The 24603-nt window shown below is 50.0% G+C and overlaps 8 protein-coding genes across 8 annotated transcripts; 6 read left to right on the top strand and 2 right to left on the bottom strand.

Moving 5' to 3' along the window:
* Positions 1–147: 147 nt before the first annotated feature.
* EJ05DRAFT_440626 (uncharacterized protein) lies at positions 148–1524 on the top strand (the record flags this gene model as incomplete). Its single annotated transcript, XM_033741941.1, has 1 exon — positions 148–1524. The coding sequence occupies one exon, from the start codon at positions 148–150 to the stop codon at positions 1522–1524; it is 1377 nt and encodes a 458-aa protein (XP_033599602.1).
* Positions 1525–1778: 254 nt separating this feature from the next.
* On the top strand, positions 1779–3384 carry EJ05DRAFT_57067 (uncharacterized protein). Its single transcript, XM_033749767.1, has one exon. The coding sequence runs from the start codon at positions 2033–2035 to the stop codon at positions 3071–3073; it is 1041 nt and encodes a 346-aa protein (XP_033599601.1). The 5' UTR covers positions 1779–2032; the 3' UTR covers positions 3074–3384.
* A 1836-nt stretch (positions 3385–5220) lies between these two features.
* Positions 5221–11492, bottom strand: EJ05DRAFT_57030 (uncharacterized protein). Its single transcript, XM_033749766.1, has 2 exons — positions 6737–11492; positions 5221–6677 (listed from the first exon to the last, which is right to left on the bottom strand). Exons 1-2 carry the CDS (start codon positions 11186–11188, stop codon positions 5412–5414), a joined length of 5718 nt encoding a protein of 1905 aa, XP_033599600.1. The 5' UTR covers positions 11189–11492; the 3' UTR covers positions 5221–5411.
* A 6103-nt stretch (positions 11493–17595) lies between these two features.
* Positions 17596–20036, top strand: EJ05DRAFT_56975 (uncharacterized protein). Its single transcript, XM_033749764.1, has 2 exons — positions 17596–19426; positions 19478–20036. Exons 1-2 carry the CDS (start codon positions 17866–17868, stop codon positions 19951–19953), a joined length of 2037 nt encoding a protein of 678 aa, XP_033599599.1. The 5' UTR covers positions 17596–17865; the 3' UTR covers positions 19954–20036.
* Positions 20037–20575, top strand: EJ05DRAFT_56976 (uncharacterized protein). The gene has a single exon (XM_033749765.1). The coding sequence runs from the start codon at positions 20119–20121 to the stop codon at positions 20518–20520; it is 402 nt and encodes a 133-aa protein (XP_033599598.1). The 5' UTR covers positions 20037–20118; the 3' UTR covers positions 20521–20575.
* EJ05DRAFT_56901 (uncharacterized protein) lies at positions 20530–21070 on the bottom strand. The gene has a single exon (XM_033749763.1). It carries the CDS (start codon positions 20912–20914, stop codon positions 20630–20632), a length of 285 nt encoding a protein of 94 aa, XP_033599597.1. The 5' UTR covers positions 20915–21070; the 3' UTR covers positions 20530–20629.
* A 663-nt stretch (positions 21071–21733) lies between these two features.
* EJ05DRAFT_477364 (uncharacterized protein) lies at positions 21734–22033 on the top strand. The gene has a single exon (XM_033744235.1). It carries the CDS (start codon positions 21773–21775, stop codon positions 21992–21994), a length of 222 nt encoding a protein of 73 aa, XP_033599596.1. The 5' UTR covers positions 21734–21772; the 3' UTR covers positions 21995–22033.
* Positions 22034–23909: 1876 nt separating this feature from the next.
* On the top strand, positions 23910–24388 carry EJ05DRAFT_501678 (uncharacterized protein; the record flags this gene model as incomplete). The annotated part of the gene is made up of 2 exons (XM_033747141.1): positions 23910–23955; positions 24006–24388. The coding sequence occupies 2 exons, from the start codon at positions 23910–23912 to the stop codon at positions 24386–24388; spliced, it is 429 nt and encodes a 142-aa protein (XP_033599595.1).
* Positions 24389–24603: the final 215 nt, after the last annotated feature.

Below are 24603 nucleotides of genomic sequence, written 5' to 3'. Positions count from 1 at the left end.
GACCTCTGTTATTTCATACCGCAACGTCTACCGTGAATTCATCCTTCGAAATCCTCATAGAGAAAGACAGCTGTTTGCGACGAGGCGCGGCATATCCTCGCAACCACTGTCATGAATTCCGACCAAGATCTCCGGCACGCTATTTCTATGCGTCCCAGTCCCTTCCACCACCATCCACATCCACATCGCGCATCCTCCTCACACCATGTTCCACAGTCGTCTCAGTCGCATGCTGAAATCGTAACGCTACCAGGTGGCGGAAGCACTTCAATCGAACCCTCCGCAGTGTCCAAGAAGTCAGTGGACGTAAATGCGCGCCACATCACTCATCGACATGATGCCTATGCAAGCGACATCGAAAGAGAGAGTCTACCGCAGTACACGTCTCACAATGATCCATTCAACTTGGAAAGCCGGAAGGTCGGAGACTCGGAGCTTGCGGCTATCAGAGCGAACACATCCAAAAAGCGTGATGGCATCAGTATCGGACCCCTAGCGCTAAGCAAAGGAGGCCGCAAGGCGCAAAAGATCCATGACTTCTATGAGACACAGAATGAGAATATCGACAGGCTGCTTAAGCCTGTTGAGGACCATACTGAAGATGCCAGGAAGAGTGACGAGGAGAATCACTTGCAATACAAGATCGCAGTCACCGGGTCTTTCGTCGCGAACGTTGTCCTAGCTGGTCTACAGCTTTACGGAGCTGCCTCTTCAGGTTCGCTTTCGCTCTTTACAACCATGGCCGACTCCTTGTTTGATCCGTTATCGAATGTTACTCTGATTCTCTGCAATCGCGCAGTCAAACGCGTCGACCCTCGCAAATTCCCATCTGGCAAGGCTCGTATTGAGACCGCCGGAAACATCTTCTTCTGCTTTCTAATGGTATCAGTCTCTCTTATAATTATCGTCATGTCCATACGAGAGCTAGTGGAGGGCTCCAAAACAGCAACCAACGGCTTCCATCTTCCGTCCGTGATTGCTGTCGCGGTTGCCTTCTGCACCAAACTTGGTCTCTTCTTCTACTGCTGGGCGCTCCGGAACACATACTCCCAGATCAGAATTCTCTGGGAGGACCATCGCAATGACTTGTTCATTAATGGCTTTGGTATCTTGACTTCCGTCGGTGGATCCAAGCTTCGATGGTGGATTGATCCAATGGGTGCCATCATTCTCTCGCTCCTAATCATCTGCCTCTGGCTGCGGACCGCTTGGAGTGAATTTCAATTACTCATTGGGGTTTCTGCAGATACGTCAATGTTGCAGCACATTACGTATATTTCCATGACCCATTCTCCTGAAATCAGAGCCATCGATACTGTGCGTGCATACCACAGTGGACCACGCCTGATTGTTGAGGTAGACATTGTCATGGAACCCGAAGAAACCCTGAAGAGGACTCATGATGTTGCTGAAGATCTGCAAAAGAAGCTTGAGAGTCTACCTGATGTTGAACGTGCGTATGTCCATGTCGACTATGACACGGACCATCCTCCTGAGCATTTCGTCGTAAAGAAGGATGTTTGATGGATCATAAGTGGCGTTCATCATTGGAGCGTATCTCATGAGAGTTATCGGATTCCAAAGCCGTGAAATGATACATCCTTTACTAGTTTTACCTTCGACGGACGTACCTACTCAAGTCAACCTATGTTTTCGCTTCAAACATATGATAGCACAAGATCTGTACTGTATCTGAGTACAAAGCAACATGGAAGTGCTCTCGCTCCTCTACAGGCGTTTAAGCCTGGACAACATTGTCCCACACGTACCATCCCACGCTTCCCCGCACGTGCGTTCAGCCATACAACACCACAACCTTGAAGCTTCCCCGCTACAACACGCCATCTGCGAAGTCACAAGTAGTATCAGCGAATCACTCAGTTAGACCGGTCACCTTCACAAATGCCGTGTGCCACGAGTGCCGTCCAACATGATGTCGTCTCGAGAGTGCGTGGGATGCTTCACATATACTTAGGCACGCCACTATGGCATATTCTAGGAGTGATGTCCTCTGTATGCTTTGCCTAATACAATGGTCGAGCAACTCCATGGTGCCTTCTTCGATAGGAATAGTCTCCCTGCGGACATGCTAATGCGATGCCATCAAATCGCAATAGGGCTTTATCCACATCACCAGATAGAATTTCCCGAAAAACAAGGTTACTGCAGCTACACACTGATCCTCGTCGACGCTCTGTCGCCGACGAAGGCGTCCAAGATTCTACAATTCAAGCCTCCACCATTCCGCATCAACATCGCCATCGCTGATGCCGCGAAAGATACATATGGCCCTCTCGCACCCGCCGTGAAAGAAATAGGCTCAGTACCCATCGACCATGCCGCAGCCAGCAAAACACGTCTGTACGTCTACGAGATGGAGCACATCACCGGCACCCCCCTAAGCTGCTCCACGCCGACCCTCAAACACCGCGAAACCCTAGTCGCACACTTCGCACACTTCATCGCCAGCGCCTGGCCGTCCACATCCCAGCTCACCTCGCAAGCCCATCTCCAGACCGGCCTGATCGGATCCAGCATCATGCCTCGCCTGACGCAGCTCGCAGCCCAGCTACCCACCCTCACCCTCCGCCACGCAGCGAAGCGCTGCATAGCGCGCGTCCAGGAGCTCAGTCGGTTGCCCGTGGTGTTGAACCACGGCGACCTGATCGCGTCGAACATCATGGTTGATGCGCGGACTGGTGCGCTGTGTGGGCTGGTGGACTGGGCGGAAGGCGAGCATCTGCCGTTTGGCATGTGTCTGTACGGACTGGAGTATCTGCTTGGTGCGGTCGACGAGGGATCGGGCGCGTTTGTGTATGTTGGCGGTGCGGAGAGGCTGAGAGGGCTGTTCTGGGGCTTGCTTGGTGAGAGCGTGCCTGTGCTGCGGTGTGAGGAGGCGGTGCTACGTGATGCGGTGCGGCTTGCGCGGGATGTGGGGGTTTTGCTCTGGTTTGGGTTTGCGTTTGATGAGGGGAGGATTGATAGGGTTGTTGATGAGGTTGGGGATGCGAGGGAGTGTGTGCTTTTGAGGACGTTTTTGGGCTTGAATGAGGATAGTAGGGCGTGCTTGTAGGCTGGGTCAACTAGTGGATGTTGTAGGCACTGTGATCATATAGTTCATGTTGAATTTATACGTTTCAGAGTGTTCGCTACGAATAGTCACAGAATAGTACTCGACTACGAGCTTCACTGGTAAATAGTATGCTCCTGTACTGGGAATTGTGATGTGTGAAGTGTAGATCGGATATAGTTTCTTGACCTGAGCCTTCGAGAGAACATCGATGGAGAGAACAATGCCATAATACTGCTAAGTTAAGAGAGCAGACCAAATGCATGTAACGCAGGTTCACCGCAAATCATAAAAGAAAATTGTCTAATTTGCCATATAACTTATATTATTCATAAACCCAGTGCATATGAACCACTGTCCATCGCACCTGCTCTCGTGATTAACATGACTGCCATAAGGATGTGCTTCGTAAGAACCCACGGAGATATTGACGACTGCATGATTTGAGATATGCCTCCTCGGTTCGTCGTCTGCAAGAAAGCAGTGAGGGATATCTATCCTAGGTTCCGTCATTGCCACGTCCTGTAAGCAGAATTTACACCGAGGGAGCCTTAAGAATGGACTTTATGTCTTCAGGAATGCATGTTATACTCGTAGATCTGGTAATTGCGGAATGTGCGATGTCGGACTAGCATTACGTTTCGTTACCATGCAGATAAACATCAGCATGTAGAACAACACCCCTTGTTTATGAATATATCCGGTAGGAATGTGCATTCTGTGCTGGATCCCTCACCCCTGAAGTCAACTCCCTCCTACTCAATACTCTCGAGTGCATCATTTGACCGTCACAACTTGACGTCGTCGCCAAGTCCACCGTTGCAACATTTGTAGCTCAAGCGTAGAAAGAACTTAAACCTGTAGTCTTGGTTATATAGCACTACATCATCATAATAAGAGGAAATGTGAAGCTGCAGTCTCACATACAACCAATCCATAGTAGAGAGCTATACTATGCTATACACATCAACCTATCCCAAAAACTTCAAAAGCCAACGCCGTGGCACCAAACATCTCAACAAACCCTCTCAAAACACAGACTCCTCTCCCCACCACCAACTACAGAAACCACCACACAGCCGTCAAAAAACGCAATAAGCCACACCCAAGCCCAAAACGCCACAATACACCTACCGTCCAAACTACAACAACATACGCCATCATCTCCAACCCCCTCCCTCCCCAACGCCCAAGCCATGTGCTCCCACCCAACACCACATACCAACAAAGCACCACCGCACAAACCTCATTCCATAGACACGATATACAAACAATATACCAGCCCCCCCCCACCTCATTCCCAAGCAAATTACAATCCGATCTACCCTCTCTGTAACTTCACCACGCCTCTTACTAGCGTACGCCACGTCTCCCCAACGCCTTCTCCGGCTCTGACACGTTCATTGCTGCGCCGTGGCTTAGAGTTTCTTTGAATAGTGCATTGGTGCTGGGTGGATGGGGAGATGAGTATGTATAGCAGCGATGGTAAGAATAATGATAACAATAACAATAATGATGACACGGGCGGTGTGTGTATCAGTCAGTGGCATGCGGCGCAGGAGGCGCTCCTGGCCCGGTTAGTAGCCGAGCTATGTAGACGAGCGTGGTACGGTGAATATGAGCAAGTTCCTTGAGTCGGCTCTGCATCTGAACTTGTAGACTCTAGACCATTCTGTCTTGACATGGTCGCGGATTTCTCCGTCTTGGGAGGGTGTTGATTTGGGGGGGTTTCTAGAGTGTAAGACGCGTGACCCATGGAGGACCAATTCGTGAAGGGGCCCGCGTTTTCACGATGCAAAATACCAGATGTAGATTTGAACATTGTGTTCCTCGCTGCGGATATGGTATCTAGTACATACTTCTTTCTCTTCCAACATGCGTGGCAACTATAGCAAACCCTGCCCGCTCTGTAATGGCGCGACATGCCAAACCTTAGACTAGGGGAATAATTACAATACATAAGGTACTAGGGGCGTCTCGTCCTTCTGGGCAGTCGATGCAGTCGCAACACTTCTGTAATCGCCTGTATGAATCCAATCCAGATGCGGCCTGAAATCATGCAGACCATCAGGCAGCTTTCAGAGAAACAGTTCGAAATCGACAAAGATTAAAACAAAGTAAAGGCTTTTAGACAATGGTAATTCTCCGCGGTATTCCCCAACTCTGGACACCAACTCCGTAAACGTGATCATGATGAGGCAATTACACAAGTTCGGGACGGTCGTGGAATAGTCGTGGCGGTGGTATCGGCGCAATAATCGAGTAGAAACAGTGAATGAAATTCGTAGCAGTGGCGGCGGATATCTCGGTGTAGAATCGAGCGCACTTTATCCAGAGTTGCCTAGATAGTTTCAGGCAAAATTCGAGCAAAATGTTTTTCCCAGATCCAGCCAATCTTCTTGCTTGCATCGTCCTGGTTACGGGCAAGCCAAAGTTCACCTTTGGTACCAAGAACATCAAAGACCTCCCCAGGGACATAGACCAGGTAAGGATAGCCTCCTTCGCGACGATCATGTGCAATATTAAACTCAAACAGGCTGGCAGCGAGGAAGAGAACATCCGGATCTTTGGAATCGGAGCTATCTGGGCTATCAGCACGAGTGAGGGCGGGCGAATCTGACATGGGCATGGCAGAGGAGAATATAGAAGAGGACCGGCCGTTCGAGGATCGATTGGCAGTGTCATAAGTAGAGCCAGTCGGTGGGCGGTAGTCGCCGGTCTCGAGACTTTGGCGTCCTTGTAGGAGCAAAGAAGGATCGGAGCGAGCCGTGGAGGTCGACGGGCGAGACGACGGGAAGATTGTAGCTTCCATGAGAGATAGACGTGGTGTGTTGGAACCACTTGATTGTCCAGTACTAGATCGATACCTTGCGCGAGCAGATAACTCACCGGAGCCATCAAGCTGGGGAGGATAGTGGGGAAGTTGTGTAGCAGACGAAGATGGCTGATAGCGCCCACTGTGGGCAGCCACGCGATCATTCGCAGCCTGTGAAGTATGGTGAGGCTGCGTACCAGGAACGATGGGTGGAGACCATATAATGGAGTTGACAGACTTGTCACTGCTCATTGATTGAGTGCGGCTTCCAGTGCGACGTCCAGTATCAAAGTCGTCCGTCGTGATGCCTGGAATGGGTGACAGATAATTAGGTATCTCGTTGACGAGGGTTCGGTTGCATATGGCAAGCTTGTTGGCCTCGCTTGGCATAAGATTGTAGTCGGTCTTGAATTCTTTTTCTAGATTTATCAGGTCTTGGTTGAAGTCACCCGTGGGTCGAACATCGTAGATCGCAGTCTTAAGCTTCTTGTGCCAGATGACCTGCCAGGTGATCTGTATATCAATCAAATTTTTGAGAACGCTTTCGATGAGTTTCTTGGTGAGATTGTAGAGCTTGGGAAGTTCGAGCTTAAGAGTGTCGCTTAAAGCTAGCCATTGCTCCCCCGATTCGATCGTCTTCTTGTCCATTTTTTCTCCCTTATCTTTCAAAGCTTTGTAACGTAAGTAGTCTCCCATCTTCTTTTTCCGCCTGTACATCATAACCTGAGGGTTGTCGTGCAGCTTCCACAATTGTTGGATAGGCTTGATGACAGACTTTTGGACAACAGCTTTCTGTGCTTAATCAGTATTCTTTGTTTCCCACTAGGCGGCCATAGAGGAGAGGAACTCACATGTTCAGGTAATGCAACAAGGGCGATCTCTTTGTAAACCTGTGCATACTTGCGCCATTTGCTCTCTAGCTCCGGATGAGTGACTCTGGGCACATCTCCTAGGTGGCCAACAGCGGCCCAATCGGTGACAGTATTGACAAAGGCACAGGCGGTATCCATATACGTCTGTAATTCTGCCATATGCTTTTCAACATCCCTCATGACAATCTGAAGTTGGAAGAAATGGCCACCGAATTTTTGTGCGATGCCGTCATATACAGGATCGTCAACGGTAGTTCCAAGGCCGACTTGGTCTCTAAGGACCTCTTTGCGGCGGCCGAGTGCTCGTCCAAAGGCGGTAGACATATTCGGCTTGTCGCGCGCTTTTTGATATTTCAGATTGACCTGGGTCATCAACTCTTCACGTTTAGTGTTCTCATTGATGCGGGTCGAAATTTCAATGATTTGCTTCTGGACTTGTTTGAGCTTGTCATAGTCAGGGTGATCCGGATTTGTGCATTCCACGAGCCCTGCAAGTATAAGTGGGTATTTCAAAATGCGCTGTGTCGGCTTGACTAGTAAGGCGTCCAGGTTCCAAGCGCGTGTTAGGTCGTTTGACTGTTCAATGCAGACATCCATCCATGTTTTCATCTTCGGTCCGGATTCTTTGCCTGTTGTTAGTTGAAGCAAACGCTCGTTGGCTCTTCCATGATTCTTTATGTATTCACCATATACAGACTCCATTTGATTCAAGGATCGATCCATGAAGTGGCCAACTCTTGTCTTGCGATCGCGTTCTGGGTCCAGATGCATCACTTCCGGGTTTCCTTCCGCAATGTCGTTTTCGTTCTGACCCCATATCTTGTTACTGGCCTTGGGGACGTACACAGGTTCAATGGCTCTCTTGATGGCGTCTTTCATGTCGGCAGAGAATCTGCGCACATATTCACAATTTGCGAACAAGGCCTTTTTGTCCTCCGCCGTCATGACCATCTCGGCGCTGTCTCTATAGATCTCAACCATGATGACAAGATCTTGGTGGTAGCTGTCTTCTGTGTCGTAAAGTTCGCGCATTAGGTTGCGCCTCTTAAGGAGCCGTTTGCCTTCTGGGGTCTCTTTATCAATGGTGACAACCGGCGTGTAGTAGGCCGGCGAGCGCTTTTCTTCGCTGGACGTTGACGGTCTGTCAGATGCGGCCGATCGAAACGATTTTGAGGGTGACTTAGATGGCGATGGCGCCTCCCCCTCACTAGGCAGAGCATAATCACCCGGTATGGATAAGTCTTGTTTAGAACCTTGGCCGAGAGCATGTCCAGGATCCATTGCTATCACGGAGAAATTTGCAGCTTGAGATTCGCGGCTGTATATGCTCGGCGTAGCAGGCGAGTACATCGCACCATCAACAACGGGAGGCATCCGTCGGCCCGGGATCGATGGAGGTGAGTTTATTGGTACGCGCAGAGGCTCATCAGGGGCTGTGACTTTGATGGCGAGGCCAAGACCTCCCCCAGTGGCTGGTATCTCGGGCAATTGGTTGTCATTATTCGAGTCTTGACGGTTGTTTGCTCGACGCGATTGTGCTGCATAGCCAAGCTGTGCAGCCGAGACATGATCTGGCGAAGTCCTCCACTGTGAGTCGATCACGTGATCCTCCATAGCGCGTTCGCGTCGCCTTTCCTCCTCGAAAAGTTGTTGTTCTTGTCGTTGCTGTTGCTCCCATGGAGCTCGGCTCACACCCTCTCTAGAATACCTCTGTGGCTCCAAGATGATCGCAGTTCCGCCGGAGCCATCGTGCTCGTACTCTTCCTCGCCGGCCGTCGTATTATGGCTACGTCTGCCTCGCTCCGACCACACTAGAGTCTGCGAATCGTGGCACACGGCCTCGTCGACATCGCGTATTACACTCTGCAAAAAGGCGATGGCCTCTGGCTTTGAGGACCATGTTCCTTGTGCAGCAACATCAGCCGAAATTGATTGCCTTACCTGCTCTTGTACCTCTCCGGCAACGTCTTCAGTTACATCATTCACCTCATAGAAGTCAAGGAGAGCCTGGAGACTTTTATACGCCTCGGCACTAATCGTTACGCCTGTGGATAGACGGACCGACTTGAACTCTCCCGCGAGATGACCAGTTTCGCTATGTTGTGGTCTTGAGGCATCTATGGGTGAATCATCCTCCTGAAAGAAAGTTGCTCCAGCACTCGATGGAGAAGGGTCCTCACTAGACCCATGCAGCAGATATGGTCGATCGGTAGTGGAACTATCATGCGGTAGCCTCACAGAAGGTCGAAGTGGTCTTATCGCCAATGGTTGATCAGACGGACCAGCTCTGGAATAGTTTTCCGACCAATGTTGATTGCGAATGCTTTCTGGACCTGGTGTCTCTGCTAATTGCACATATATGGATTCCAGATCATCCTCACTGGTGTTATGCGAGTAGGTTGTGTTTCGGTGACTACCAGTACCAGCACTAGGTGGGTTGCTAGCATCATTGCGATACTGGGAAATTCTGGATCCGTCTGAGGCGCCATCTAGCCCAGTCGAAAAATCGTCTTGGGTATCGATATCATCACCGAAGACGTAGTCAAGTTCTGGACCTGAGCTCCGACCTGGTGTTTGGAGAGCCGGATATCCCTGGTTAGATCTGGATGCCTCCGTGTCCTCACCTTCAGCTCGCGGAATGGCTGGGTCGTATTCATCAGTCACAGCCTCCGAGTCCATATATGGTGAGTTGCTGGGAAACTGTCCTGGCATGCCTAATACTGGAGACTCATCGGCTTCGAAATTGGTATTACCTGATGATGGCTCTGTGTTGTTGGCTGCTACGGGGAGGTGGATTGTCTCGACTTTGAGATCAATCCCCACAGAGGACACCGCCGGCTCAGTCCGAGCAGGAGCTTTGACCGTCTCTGGCGTCACCTCTATAGTCGGACTCTGTTGTGCACTACTAAGACCACTCTTTTTCTTCCTCAATGGTATTGATCGTTTTTTCAGGCTTTCCTGTGATGAGCTCTCAAACAGGCTTCGACGTGCTGCGAAATTCGCGCCTCCTAAACCAGTGCTGCCCTTCTTTGCGTGCACTGGGCTCTTTGGTTCTTTGGGTCGATTCGTGGAGGCTACTGTCGGTAATGGCTGTCGACTTCGAGAGGTACGGAGCGGTGGTGACAATTTCGGCAAAGAAGGATGTATGACAGCTTTCAAGCTGCTGCCGTTGGGAGAAGACACAGGTGTTCCTTCATAGCGTTTGGCCATTAATATCGTGGGCGGTGTCTTGGGTCTACCATTGCATTTTGCTGCCTGTGCTCTCGACTGTGGGCCAGTCGGGAGACGCGAGTCCTTGGGAGGTGAAGCAGATGTGTAACGTGACTCGCTGACAATCGACCCTGTTCGTGAAGAAGTCGATGAGCCGGACTCAGAATGTCCACTTGTCCTCTTTGAACGGACAGGGATTCTTGAACGAGGGGATCTACTTCGATTCGGGGACACATCCGTTGACGCGACATATGGTTGTTGTGTGAAGTTGTATGCTTCACTTCGCGACTTCCGATGTGCAGCAAATCCGGATCCACTTGCGTGGAAGTCATGAAGATCTGTTATTGGCGACGCGTCTTGGTAGGATCGCGTTCGGCTATGGCCCCCTCGAGGAAACATGGCATTTGGTCGATGCATGCTTCCGTCTGTCCAAGTCTGCTGCTCTCCTGGATGAGTAGGAGCCCTCGATAAATCGACCATACCATCTGGACTCAATGCTATTTCGCCAAATAACGCAGGTCGTGAGGGTCTGACGGGATGCTGATGCACTTGTCGATGTGGTGAGCGTAGCACAGTCGCTGCCAGATCTTGATCCTTTGCGCCTGAAAGACCACCTATTGTGACCGAAGGACCCATTGCGGGAGGGTACTGGCCTTTATGTTTAGGTTTGAAGAGTTTGTTCGGCTCGCCATCGTTTTGAGAAAGGCTCACGGGGCTTGTAGGATTGGAGGTCGATTTCGAGGGGGTTGATAAAGCTGGAGGCTTTGAGCCGAGTGAGGCACGCGCAGGACGATAATATCTTTTCGTAGAGTGCGCAGTACTCGATACTGTCGGTTGATTGAATCTGTCAACAAGGTTCCGAACCTGTTGACGATTAGTGGATGGCAATGTGGTCGTCGACTTGAATGTAGGTGTTGAGCTTGCGGGGCCCGAAGCTGAGCGGAATCCTGGTCTTGGAATTGTTCTGGTGCCATTTGGCTGTGATGGACGTTGCCTAGCAGCAGATGTCATGCTGTTGTCTACGACTAGGTCATTCGAACGGGAGGCAGATGTTGGGAGGCGATAAAAGTCGTGGGGATCTGTGAAGTTCGAGCTGTTCCTGTCAATACCGAACACGCCAGTGACGTGTTCAAAGTCCGGGGTTTCGCCTTCGAAGTAGGCATTGACAGCAGAACTGTCCCAAGGCTCGTCTAGGCGGTCTTGAGGAGAGAGGCGCGACATGACTGTCGATACTCCAGCATAATTTCCGGTTTTTCTGCTGAGGTATTCCCCGGGGCCAGTGGGAAGGGCGGGACGCGAGCTGGCCGGACTTCGCACGCCAATCGACCAAACCTGACTGGTTGGATCAGAGACAACGAGGCGATGCTAAGCTGGATATTCTTCCGGAAGAAGGTTGCAGGGGCCAAGAGGCGTGTCCAAGTCACTGCCAGCAATGAAGCAACGAGGTCGTTGCATGAACCAATGAGCCTTGCAGGGCGCGGAATGGCAATGGGTGCCGGTGTTTCGAATCGAATGGGCGGCAAGGGTATGTATAGGGCAAAGTATGTGAAAGCAATACTGTCGCACCGATCTGACCGCAAGATCTGAAGGAGTTGAGGCAGTGAGAAAGAAGAGGAGTCGGTGGGGTGGTGGGTAGAAAGAGTAGGTAGTGGTGTTGTAGACGTGGTTGAGGTGTAGGTCCGGTAGATCGATCTCTTGGGGCCCTGCACTATTACTTCGCAGAAAGAATGCCTTATATTCCAGCCCGATCCGCTCACATACTCCACTACCTAACTCGTTGTACAAATGGAAAGAAAAAGCAATTACAGGGCACATTATTATTAGAAGAGGATGACGACGATGACTTGCTCTTCCACAGTATGTCTTCGTCCACGCCAAAGCAGGATTCCCTTGAGACGGACGGGCTCTGGTAAGTGGCTATGGCCCTGTACGTTCGCCTATACTCCGCAAACTACATCAGGAACAGTTCATGGCGCCTGCGTAGTGTTACGAAGCTCTGCTCGTCCGCAGAATAGGACGTATTTTGCGCTGAAGACGATCCAGAACGACTGTGCGCGCTCTTTGCCCTCAGACCCACTGTCCCACAAGCCGCTGGGATACACCATCGTAACGAAGCCAGAAAAAGTCATCTTGAGCCTGGGAAGACTTGAGGCGCGTCAGGGGACATGGCTGCTATGGAGTTATAAGAGCCAGGGAACATGACTAGCCTCATATACTGTATCTTTGACATTGCCATGCGGCTATCGTACTCAAAAACGACGCAGAGGGAAGAGGATGTAGACAGGCATCCAAGGCACAGATCACGGAGCATGGAGCAGCCCTGTATCACGGATGGAAAGCAATGATTGTTTATTGTCATGGGCGTGTGTATCATTACCTACCACGTACTAACGCTGCCTTTCCCAGGCTCTCCTCCCGCCTTTCCGCTGGGTCTCGGCTGCTCCTCCAGCTGGGGGCAGGGCGTGGGCGGCGTGGGATGATCAGCGGAGCAGCTTAATAAAAGTCAACTAATTATGTACCTGGGCTCCCCCTAGTCCCTACCAGGCACATCCATAGCTATAACTAAAAATGTAATAATTACATCCTGAGTGCTTCTTGCCTGAACCTCCTCAGGCATCATTCATCATCGCACGTGCTAGCGCGTCTCTGCGCGTCCTCCGGGAGCGCGTTAAGAACAAGAACGTCTCGTCTTCTTAATGGGCTTTGGCCTAAAATTTGACATCCATCCTCTTCTTCCATTGATCAATTCCCACGTGCTCTGGTCTAGCTAAGATAACTGCAGCCCTTCTCACGCGCTGGCTCCATATCTACAACGCTCGCCGGTCGTGTCTTCACTGCCGGGAACTGGAGATGGCTAAGAGAAAGCCTAAGACAAGCACTCATTCACCCTCAAAGAGACCAAGACTTGATCCAAAGCACAGTTCCATACTTAGTCCTTCTAAAGATTGGGTCGATCACCCAGTGTTATCTCATTACTACCCACGCGTGCTAAGCCTTCGCCAATACCTCATAGACCAGCTCCCAGCGACATCGAAGAAGCGCAGACGGCGGATACTTCATTGTGGAAAGCATGGCCCCGATCTACTTGGGAATGGAAACGGTATTGATGACATCGTCGTGCGTGAACTGCTGGACAGCACGTTGATCGGACAGCCCCAACATGCGACTCATGAACATATCAGTGAAAGCATCCCTCGTAGTGAGATGCAAGCCTTTACGCAGCAACTATCTGGATCTACGGCTGGAGTGGACAGTAGAACAGCTAATTTCATGCAGTCAGAAGTGAGTTGACTTTCTTTCAGTACTTACCATCAAAGGCCAAGCCGAATTCTACTTGTGAATGCATCATTCGTAATTGATGATCAATACAGGTTGTTGACTTTGTGATATGGCTGCTCTTCCGGAGGAACACGTCAGCACCAAAACCATCTCACCTGCTTTGCACAGGGTTCCAACGTTGCCATTCGCAAACTCGAGATACCGATCATGTTCGTGCGGTGCCTGGAATTCCCGGTTTGATGTACAGTGTTCGCAATTCTCACGTGGACACCATGAAGAATGCTGCTTGGAGCTCAGTATTACAATGTCTGGGGGAAGGAGGTCAAAAAGTCATGACGAACCTGTTACTGAACTGTGGTATATTTATACCCATTGAGGCCAGCCGTGGTTTTTATTATCAACTTAGTGGTAAGTTGCTAGGATCACCCAATAACTGTAACCGCTGAAATAGTAGGAACTCCTTTGATTGAACTAAAGACCTCAGCACCTCTCCAGCGGACGACAGGACTACATCTGAAAGCCCTACCACCTCGAGTATTAGGAGCTGTACCTATCAAACGACCTACTAACATTAAATTCATAAGATCCAGGATGATGTATGCTAAAGCATCCTTAATTTCAAACGGACAAGTACGGTTTGGCCTGCAGCGTATTCGTGAGTAACAATGTGAGTCAGGCTTGACAATCTTAACTGTTACCTCAGACATTTTGAACCGTCTTGTGGACCTGGATGATCGGGAGCAGCTCGTCCATTTATTGAAATACATGTTTCCTCGCCAGTTTGGACTCCATAACGCCTTTGTCTCACAGATTGACTCTCGAGACACGGCTCTTGGACAAAAAGATTACACACTCCGGGAGAAAGAGATATCACGACAGTACGTCGGTAGATCAGCCTCCACCATACGGAGACTAAAGACAAACATCCCAAGGCGCTTGCGAGGGCACCCAGCGCAGCTAGTTAGAAATCTTCATAGACGACATGGACGTTGTGTGTATCAAGAGGTCTTGCGTTACTACTGTCCTGTCCAGGTAAGGGGTGTTTCCCTTTTGGAGTCCTTGTCCTAACCGTACTCGGCAACAGACTTTAGACAACGTAGACCATGGGCGACGTAATTGTCCTAGGACTTTTCGTAAAGCTGGGACTGACACGTATTCCGATCCCTTGCGAGATAGTATACCTCACACGCAGGTCGCCTTCACTGACCTTGCTTCTCCTATCTCGCATGTGTCTGCGTTCTGTCGAGCAATCATCACAAAAGTGGTACCATCACATTTCTGGGGAGACAATGAAACTTTGACGCACAACTATTACACGATAATGCGCTATATCGACTGTTTCATAGGCCTCCGTCGATGTGAGAGTCTTTCGATACATCAGGTAACCCAGGAGCTCAAGGTAAGTGGTGATTACTCTGCAGGTGCTCTCAGACAGTTGATTATGCCAGGTACACGATATGTGTTGGTTGCGACCTCCTCATATCCCAAGACAGAATAGAACGTCGGCGAGCGATATAGGCAAGCGACGAGAAATCTTGCACGAGTTTGTGTACTACCTGTTCGATTCAATCCTAATCCCGCTGATTCGCTCAAATTTCTACGTTACCGAATCAAATGTACACAAGCAGCGGCTTTTTTATTACCGTCATGATGTGTGGCGTATGCTAGCTGAGCCTTCATTGAGCCTCATGAAGGTGAATATGTTCGAGGAAATCAAGGGAGAGGGTGCGTCCAAAATAATGGCTTCGCGATGCTTAGGATACAGCCACGTTAGACTTTTGCCGAAAACATTTGGGGCACGTCCTATCATGAATCTCAAACGACGAATGCAGATCAACAAGAACGGCAGGGTCATCCTGGGATGTAGCATCAATTCAACATTGGCCGCGGCATTTAGAGTGCTGAACTATGAGAAGGTGAAGTTACCACCACCAAAGATGGAACTATGCTCATACTACCCAGACAAATAATCCGGAGAGGTTAGGCTCGTCTTTGTTTTCGGTCGGAGATATCTTTCCACGCTTGCGGACGTTCAAAAGTAATCTTCTAGAACATGGTCTTTGGGGGAAGCGACTATATTTTTGCAAGGTCGATGTGGTGTCATGTTTTGACACTATACCCCAGCAGCGACTTGTAGAAATAGTCGAAGACCTCATCAGTGCCGAAGAATATGAAGTCCACAAACAGGCTGAAATCCGACCAGCGGATGGCCTTCGCTATTTTACCGGACTAAACCACGCTTCAGTTCCTGTCACACGCTTCAAATCGATTGCTGGACCTGTTGACCAGCGTGTGCACAAGGGGTCCGAGCTTACAAAAGCACAAACAATTCTCGTCGACCTCTCGGTACAGCGACCAGATCGCAGGAAGCGTGTGATAACGCTGTTACGAGAGCATCTCACAAAGAACTTGGTAAAGATTGGGAGGAGGTTCTACCGGCAAAAGAATGGCATACCACAAGGGTCCGTTGTGTCTACACTCCTGTGCAGTCTGTTCTATGCCGAGCTGGAGCAGGACTATCTCTCGTTCGCGTCCGAGCGAGATAGCATGCTTATGAGATTACTCGATGACTTCCTTCTTATTACGACAGACAGGAGTAAAGCAGAACGATTCTTGCAGACTATGCATGATGGAAAGAAAGAATATGGAGTCCAAGTCAAGAAGGAGAAATCATTAACCAACTTTCCTGCGAAAGTGAATGATACATGTCTTGCAAAGATAGGCCCTGGCGGCCAGTTCCCATACTGCGGCATTCTGATCGACACGGCCACGTTGGAAGTGCAGAAGAATCCGGAGCGACCAGTAGGGACTAGTAAGATCCTTCTTGGATGCAGTAGATTATCAGAATCAGTACTGAAACTAGTTACAGCAGCAGGGGACGCGTTAACTGTAGACATGTCTAGAGTCCCGGGGCAAACGTTCCATCGCAAAACATTGAAGTAAGTCTGCTCATTCGTAGCGAGGTGTTTGAGCACACTGACGAGCACGACGCACAGCGGGTTCAAGATCCAGATGCAGCAGATGTTCCTTGACGCCAGTCACAATAGCAGATGGAGAGTTCTGTCGAATCTCTACTACGGGTTTAGGAAGTCGGCGGAGACATGTTGGGAATATCTCAAGTGTTTAGGAGCGGGGCGGAAAGGCGCATCTCGATTGCTTATCAGTAAGTCCTTCTAAGCGGCCCGGGCGCTGTGCCGGTGGGGCTCAGCCGCCCGGCGATTGACCAGGAATGCACTCCAGCACTCAAGCTAACATGCAGCTTCTTCGCGCGCATCTAGAGACGGTCCAAGACCTAGTCATACTGGGCTATCTCAAAGTGCGTCATGCCAACCGCAGTTCTCGAGCGAGGCTGATCTGCCGGCGACAAGTGCAATGGTGAGTCGCAAATCGTCAGAAGTGTCAAGTCCGGAAGTGCCAAAAAGGTTATTGTTATTCTGAGATGCGCCGTTGTACGCACGAGCCTTCTTCGCTGTCATGTTCCAGCATGTGTCTATTGTGAGACCACCAACGTAGCAGATTCTAACGGCGTTGCGTAGGGTAGGATACACAGCCTTTCAAGTGGCGTTTCAGCGTCGACAGACACACTACAGCGACTTTCTGCACTGGATCAAGGTGCAACTGGTAATGACAAGGCCAGAGGACATCGCCGAGAGACAAATGGTGCAGAGAGCAGTAGAGGAAGCAGGCTCTTTAGCTCCTCGGAGCTCGACATAGGATAGACTTCAACATGGTGTGGAGCCTCGCAGGATCTATACGGGCGATGGATCTTATGCATATTAATGGCGCTCAGTACTGCGAGGAGACTGGACGTAGAGTATAGACAATTATCTCGATCTATGACGTTAGCTTGACAGAGCGGCGTCGTCAACCTCCCTGTCCGACAGCCGGTTTTGGTTGGCTATTGGATCGAGATGCGTGTTAGACGGCTGCGATCAGGGAACAGACACGGGAAATCTGGGGAGTTCTCCATTCCATTCTGCACCATGTATTGGAGGTGGGACACTCAAGAAGTTAGCCTCGTTGAACTGCGACGGCAATTGGTGAACAATATATCCACCTTGACTGGTGGTGCACGTTGAGGGTTGAGGAATCTCCAAGTACTAACCAGCCACCGCCATATCAAGGTCATAGTGAGACTCCCCAGCCTTCGGACATTTCAAACTACAACTTGCAGCACAAATCCCATCCTCAATCAGCCAGGCTTCCCAGCCTCCCCATTTTGAGCGTGCTGCAGCGCAACTCTGGACCTCGAGTGTGTCGTCTTTGCTCCCTTGCGTGTTGTTGCTGAGTCGAGGCGCGCAAGAGCTATTCTAATACTATTGCGAAGCGCAAGGGCACTGCCAAACGCCCTGCCCGCCTCCCCTCAGTTCCCGAATCCTCGTCGACTCTACAATATCCCCGATTCTCCCCTCACGGCCTGTGCTGTCTTTTGTAATTGCAATTACTGTTTCTCCCCCAACATCTCTCACCAGCATGCTCCGTCTTCAGCGTTCCTAGGTAACCGCACCGTGACCGTGAGGCGACCGGGGATCACGAGTACGCACAGGCTGGTGTTCATCTCAGGCTCAGGGGCCCCACTTGCATCGCCTATAGCTACCAGGCAGTGCCAGGTACCGGAAATGACCTTCACATCTCTGGTTTTGCTCGCGACCGAGCCCCCAGATCACTACAAACACCAATCTCCCACGATCCTGCTGCCCTACTCAGTGAATAGGCCCGACTCCAAATCAATTCTTTGTACCATCGAAGAACTCCACTCGTTTCCACAGCACGAATATGTCACTTCGTTGATCAACAGTGCGCACGCACATTTCGACCTCAAGACCCAGCCACTTTCTCTATTCTCCCCCGAAGCAGCCCTCTCCACGCCAGATTCACTAGGTGCCAGAGCACGTGTACGACAGCTGGTAGCGCCCATGCATGTGTCCAAGATGTCCAGCATGCCTTACGAGGCTGGTTCAGCCTCGCCTCCGGATCTCACAACCTCCAAAAGTTCAAGAGCTAGCAGCATCGTCTCCTCGAACCTGTCCGACATTGCCGGCCCAACCGACATCTCACACTTTGAGGATATTGGCCTGGACGATACCCATCATGGCTCGAGCTCTGTGCTACATAATGGGGGCATGTCGAACGAGATGCTCTATCCAGGCATCTCTGGGCTCTCATCTGGTGCTCAGCGAAGGCTCTTGGACAAGCGACCTTCAATGACCTCATTGAACTCCAGAAGTGGTAGCTTTAGAGACCTCACAAATTCTGCCAAGCGGCCTGCATATCCTAATCTGCAAAGTCAAGTCAATGGAGCCATGCGAGAACCGTCCCTTGGGCCACCAGGTCGCGTGCGTAGAGGCTTCACCACTTCTTCAACTTCGCTGCCTATCCATGCTGTGCATCGATCGCGTTCACCTTCACCTGCCGGGCAGGTTCAACCTTTTCGATCATCCTCTCGTGGCTCTACCTCGTCCCGCCAGAGTTCTAGTTCGACTGTAGGAGCATCGCCATCCTTGAGCTTTAGTCGTCGAACGTCATGGCAATCAACGCGTCGGAAATCTGCACAGGAGCTGGAGGCTGAATACGACGAGAAAGAGAATGATGACAACGATATACCCGATGACGCATACGTAGTCAATATTCCCATCTCTCCGCGGATGCCCTACGATCGAACCCCCTCGCCGAACCCGTCCCGAAGTGGATCGCCTTCACGCACGGCACTGAGTCCATACCTAAGCCAGAGAGCTTCTGCCCCTGCTTCGTTTCCGGATTCAAAGACATATAAGCACACTTCTCTGAGCGCCAAGACTCCACCTATGGAATCTTTAGATGAGGTTCCACAGCCGTCACGAACAACATCATACTCATCTGTGCTATCTGCATTGGACGATGATGCGCGCGTCATGACTGCTGCGTTGGAAGAGCATGCCACGGAGAAAGAAGCACAGCGCGAGCTCGAGATCCAGCAAGGTGCACGACCTATCTCAGTAGAGAAGCGGGGCTCGTCGAGCAAGATTCAATTACCCCCGATCCAAAAGCCAAGCATGATGATGGACCCTCTGCCCATGAGCAAAGAAAAAGAAGCAGTTTTGTCTCGAACGCGGCCAAGCCATCTACCGCCGAAGTCCAAGGAAGAGGAAGCGAAACATCTACGAGAATACAAGAAAATCATGGCAGCCGCGCAAGAAGCAGGTATGGGACCCTACTAACGCCTCAGAGACGTAGCTGACATGATTATCACAGAGAAGAAACGAATGTCGAAGCTGAAGGCTGATCTTGAGAACAAAGACATCGAGGAAGCCTCCAAAGTTGGCATATGGAAACATCTTATCATACCGAATTGGAAGGACTTCCGCGAAGATCGGCGTGTTCGTGAACTATGGTGGAAGGGGATTCCTCCTGCTGCCCGTGGTCGCGTCTGGGCAACGGGTATCGGTAACGAACTGGAGCTCACCCATGATAGCTACTATCGCGCTCTCAAAAAATCGACTGAGCAATTTCGCTTGAACAAGGGCGAAGACATCGACCAACCGGTTATCAAGAGATTAAACCGTCTCATCGAAGACATCTATCCCACCGAAAAGCTCTTCCAACATGGTATGCCATGCAATCAACCCCTACGTGACGTTCTGATGGCATACTCAATGTACCGCCCGGATGTCAGCCTCTTTCCTGGCATGGCTGTAAGTTTATTTCTTACAATTCCGTCCAAATATTAGAACCCGTGTTGGTGTTTGTCCGAATACCATGTTTTTGGTGTACCGTTTATGTCTCGCGTATCAATTCTACAATGCTGACTACTTTAGAACCTCGGTGCAATCTTTGTACTCAACCTAGACCAGCCAGATGCCTTCATTGCGTTGGCCAACATTCTCAATCGTCAAATGCCCATGTCAATTCTTCTTCGCGACGCTACGCGCATTACGAATGCGTATGAGAACGTTCTCAAGCTCATGCACATCAAGCTCCCCACCCTATACACACATTTGTTCGAAAAGCTGCGCCTCCACCCCGATGAATTTCTTGGCACCATGTTCGAAAGCCTTATGATTGGACGCATGAGTGTAGACAATGCGTGCCGCATTTGGGACGCCATGGTCTTTGAAGGCGATCGAATCTTTACACGTGCTGCCGTTGGTATTCTGAGTAGCCTAGAAGCACAGCTGTATACCGACAAAAATGGTGTACTGGACATTCTCGGTCGTCAAGCCGGAAACGGTACACTGCTCAAGGAGACACCCGACGATTTCGCATTTATGGTCCGTGCGGCAGCGAAGATGAAATAATCGATACGGCACGGATCTGAACCGTCTCGGATGGCCACATCCACCACATAGGCAAACCGTCGACCGGCTCGCCCAGATAGCCGTAACGCCTCAATTCTGTACATATACATCAGTTCTCTCCCTCCCCCGACATGGAAACAACCGGACGACACAAACACAGCGACGTATATTCATTTCTAGTTGATCTAGTATTTACTGCATAATTGCCCACGGCGGACGGTACACTTTGAATCTTTTCAGCATCTGTACAGAGTACAGTCACAATAGGGCATCTCGGGAGTATCCCAAGGGGGATTTTTCTTTCTTTCAAGGCGCAACGGGAATATAGAAGGATAATGGTGAATGCACATATAGAGGCTGAGTGACACGTTACTCTTATTATGAGTTCGTGCATACGGACGGTATTGAAGGCAAGGGCTGGTATTGTGATTGCAACAACTGCTCTGCAAATGCCATTGCAAAGGACATGAGTCAGATGATTCGTAATGAATGAATGGAATGAAAAACGAGAAATTGTAACTTCTCACATTTGAGTTCGCTGTCTAGGGTTTCCTCTCACACCTTGTCTTGATAAGTGAGCCCTTTTGATGAATCCTGGCAGTCACGTCATGTGATTAAGAGTGAAGACAGTGCATCGCCCAAAATATACTACAATAGGATGTTTGCTCTTTCAGACTGAGTCCAGGCTTGAAGGTCTATACAAAGCTCACACAGCCTGTTGTAAGAAGTCGTGCCTCCTAACCCAAATGTTGGATGTAGAGCCAGACTCGTAACCGTCCGCGGCACAATAGACTTGGATCGATATCATGCGAGTGGACGTACGTCTTCGATGGGTTTCATCGTCGTAAGCGCTGCGCTGCGCTGCTTTGCGTGTAATGATTCTCTTCTGCTCCCTCCGCCAGTTGCGCAGTACTCCACCCAAATCCGATGCAGCGCAGCCTACCTAGCCAGGCAGGTAATTAGGCGTGCTAAAATATTAACTTCCAGGTCCCCGGGTTCAGCCAAGCCCGCATGATGAGATAGCTGCAAACCTACTGGCCCAAACCCACCCGCCAGAGCCCCCTGCACACAACCGTGCACGCTTCTCTGTGGTGCGCCTGCCTAGGGGCCGGCCCACTCTGCCAACCGCCGTCGCTCCTCCCACACACACACACCCACACTTCCTTTTGCAAGCTCTTTATATTTTACTCAACTGCAGCAGTCTTCGCCTTCGGGCATTTGGTCAATTTGAAACGATACAGAGAAGATTAGCATGGCCCCTGCACTAAGGATGACACGCTTAATCAAAGAGAGTAACACATTTTTTGGAGAATTTTTTGGGGCGCTGTTCGAGTCTGCTGCTGTGCAGGCTTCTTTTTGGGTTTTTGACTACTGCTTAAGTAGAAAGAGTGCTGCGTGGAGTTGGGTTGTGTGGTATATGGTTTTTTTTTTTTTGCTTGGTAGGTGGGTTATGGGTTTGCTGGTGATTGTTTGATGGGCTTTTTTGGGGGGTTTATTGCGGTGTTGTGGGTGAGCTGCTGGATTGTTGGGTTGCTGATGCTGGTGATGCTTGGGTGAGGGTGGGTTGAGGCCTGAGGCCTGAGCGCATGGTGTTGGTGGAGTCCTTAGGATTAAGCCTCAGCACGATAATCTAGAGTATTACTTCCTGAAGCAAGTCTCTAGATTATATCGTTTCAGTCATACGTCGCTAATAAGTATTCAGGATCTAGAATCTCGCTGCTGAAGTCGTGATTTCGGCGAGTGCTCCGTGGAGGCCTGCCTCAGGCATCATCGCTGCCTCTTGGTGAGATCTGGTATCATCGTCGTTTCCGACGGATGCTTTTGCGGTTCTCATATCTTTCTTTTATCGCTAGTTTGCTCATAGATCTTGATTTCACATCCAGGTGGTTTTGATGTCGTCAATCGTATCTTATTCTCTGCTGTGTATTCCTTGTTGTTCCAGGAATCCAGGTCCAGTCATTGGGTACGAGGTATTCGGCGTCAAGACTTTGCTTCCGCATATTACTGTTTCTATCCCTTGATACATAGTGTTTCTGATGTAGGGATGTTGTGTTGGGGGTATGATTGCTAGTCACTCTTTTTCTCTTGCAGCAACTCGGTGGGATCGATCATGATCGTTTGCGGTTCGGTCTGTACTCGGTTTGTTTTTCGTACTCTTTGAGACTTGTTACAATCTTTTACGTGGTGGCTAGGTGTCGTTGTGTCTCTTTGTTTAGGTCTTTCTGGAACTTTGTACAATGACTTGCGAGTCAGTCTTGAGTGATGTGGTGTTTATATGTCGCTTTCGAGGAGTGTGTTCTTGGGTTCTGCCTGATTCTGTATGACATAAGTGGGTTATTCAAAGGAATGTTCATCTCATTGGACAAAAACACCTGAGGGTAGGTCTCATCATCGTCCTACGTCATCAGGAGAATCTGCTGCGTAGATCGGTAAGCTAATGAGGTACACTGAAGGTACCTGAAGGTACAGTGGATGAGTAGCATACAGTGTCTATATGAAGTCTTGTAGACACTGCTTTTGAACGCAGGGCTGGTCACTGGTCGACTTTTCTAGTCTCTTTCTTGCGTTGTTGTGTGTTCTTCTTCTTTTGTCCAGTATCCTTCGTCGAGTGATCTGTTGTTGAACGGATGTTTCTTTACTGGCATTTTGAAGCTCATGAGAAGCTATATTCCGGTCGTCGTGTGCTCTGCTTGCCTAGGAAACATGGTCTTTGACGAGTATTTGGTTTCATGGTTTAAATGATAGCTTTTCTTTGAACCATTGTCTGGACTGCAATGAAAGTATGGAAGAGTACGATCTTGCTTTCTGATTCTTTGATATCGTCAAGCGTGATGCCTGGTGTTTGATTGGTAGACGGGATAAGTCAAGATCTGCCAGTGAAAGCCTGTCGTGTGATTTTGTGATGAAGGTGCCTCTGTTTTTCTGATCTGTTTTCGAGGGCAAAAGGGGTCTGGATCCTTTGCTCTGGCATGCCACTTGTATCTGGTCCATGTCACAGTAAGTGCTTGGAGAAACACTGCTCAGACGAGCTCGTCGAAGTTGTGATGTCTGTAGAAAAGATGCTTTCGAGGAGCTAGCTCAAGGTGATGCTGTTTCAGGAAGAGATATCTGAAGTATTGACAGTGAACATTGTCTTGGCGGACATTTCCTTACCGCTAGACGCACACATAAAAGCACACACAATTTCACTTCCTCTAGATTTCCTCCAACAAGCAACACACTTGAAATACATCAACTTCAAGGAAAACGTTATATCGTAAGTTACCCTACTCATTCCAGGCATAGCCAGTAGAGCTTCTGGCAATTAAACCCTACTATCAATCTGTACTGTAAGCTGATCATCGCTGTAAACAATAGATCTTCACTACCACACACACTATATCCACAAGATGGCCAACAACTCCTTGTCAACTGCCCGGGCCTCTGAGCCCAAAAGTCAGCCTCCTAACACAGCTTTACACGGTTTACAATACTAATGGCCCAAGAACCTTCCCTTCCCACCCCTCCCCCAAGATCTCCCGTCCGCCGTGCTCCAATGGGCACGGAGCCCACCATCACCACCTCTGATGGATGGGTACACATCACCCTCCGCCCTGCCCCCATCACTGCTCGGCCTTCGAGGCCTATGTACGATAGAGTCCGGGACCGCCGATGGCACCTTCAAGGCTCCCGAGTTGGGCAGAAGTCCCGTGGTCAAGAGCCACAGGACAATGCGAGTGAGGCGACGACGGAGTTGGACCCGGAGGAGAGGAGAGAGAGGGAGGAGGAGGGCGGCTCTGAAGAGGCAGAGAAGGAGAGGACGGTGTACGGGGGTGAGGAGAAGGTGGTTGGGGATGGAGAGAAGGAGGTGAGAAGGGAGATGAAGTGAGGGGGGAGGCGGTGGTGGGCAGGTAGCAGAGGCATAATTTGTATAGCCAAGAGAGGATTTGGCAGTTCCTGCGGAGGGCTTGTATCATTTTCGTACCACATATCATACATGATGTATAAATACCATCATCTTGCATCGGTTTTGGGAAGTGCTACTCGAGCTCAAACTGGATTACGACCGGCTGCATACTGTGTAAAACTTGTATCCAGCCGCCA

Source organism: Pseudovirgaria hyperparasitica, assembly GCF_010093815.1.
Source record: "Pseudovirgaria hyperparasitica strain CBS 121739 unplaced genomic scaffold EJ05scaffold_10, whole genome shotgun sequence".
Lineage (NCBI taxonomy): Eukaryota > Fungi > Ascomycota > Dothideomycetes > Acrospermales > Acrospermaceae > Pseudovirgaria > Pseudovirgaria hyperparasitica.
This window is presented reverse-complemented; position numbering and strand designations above follow the sequence as displayed.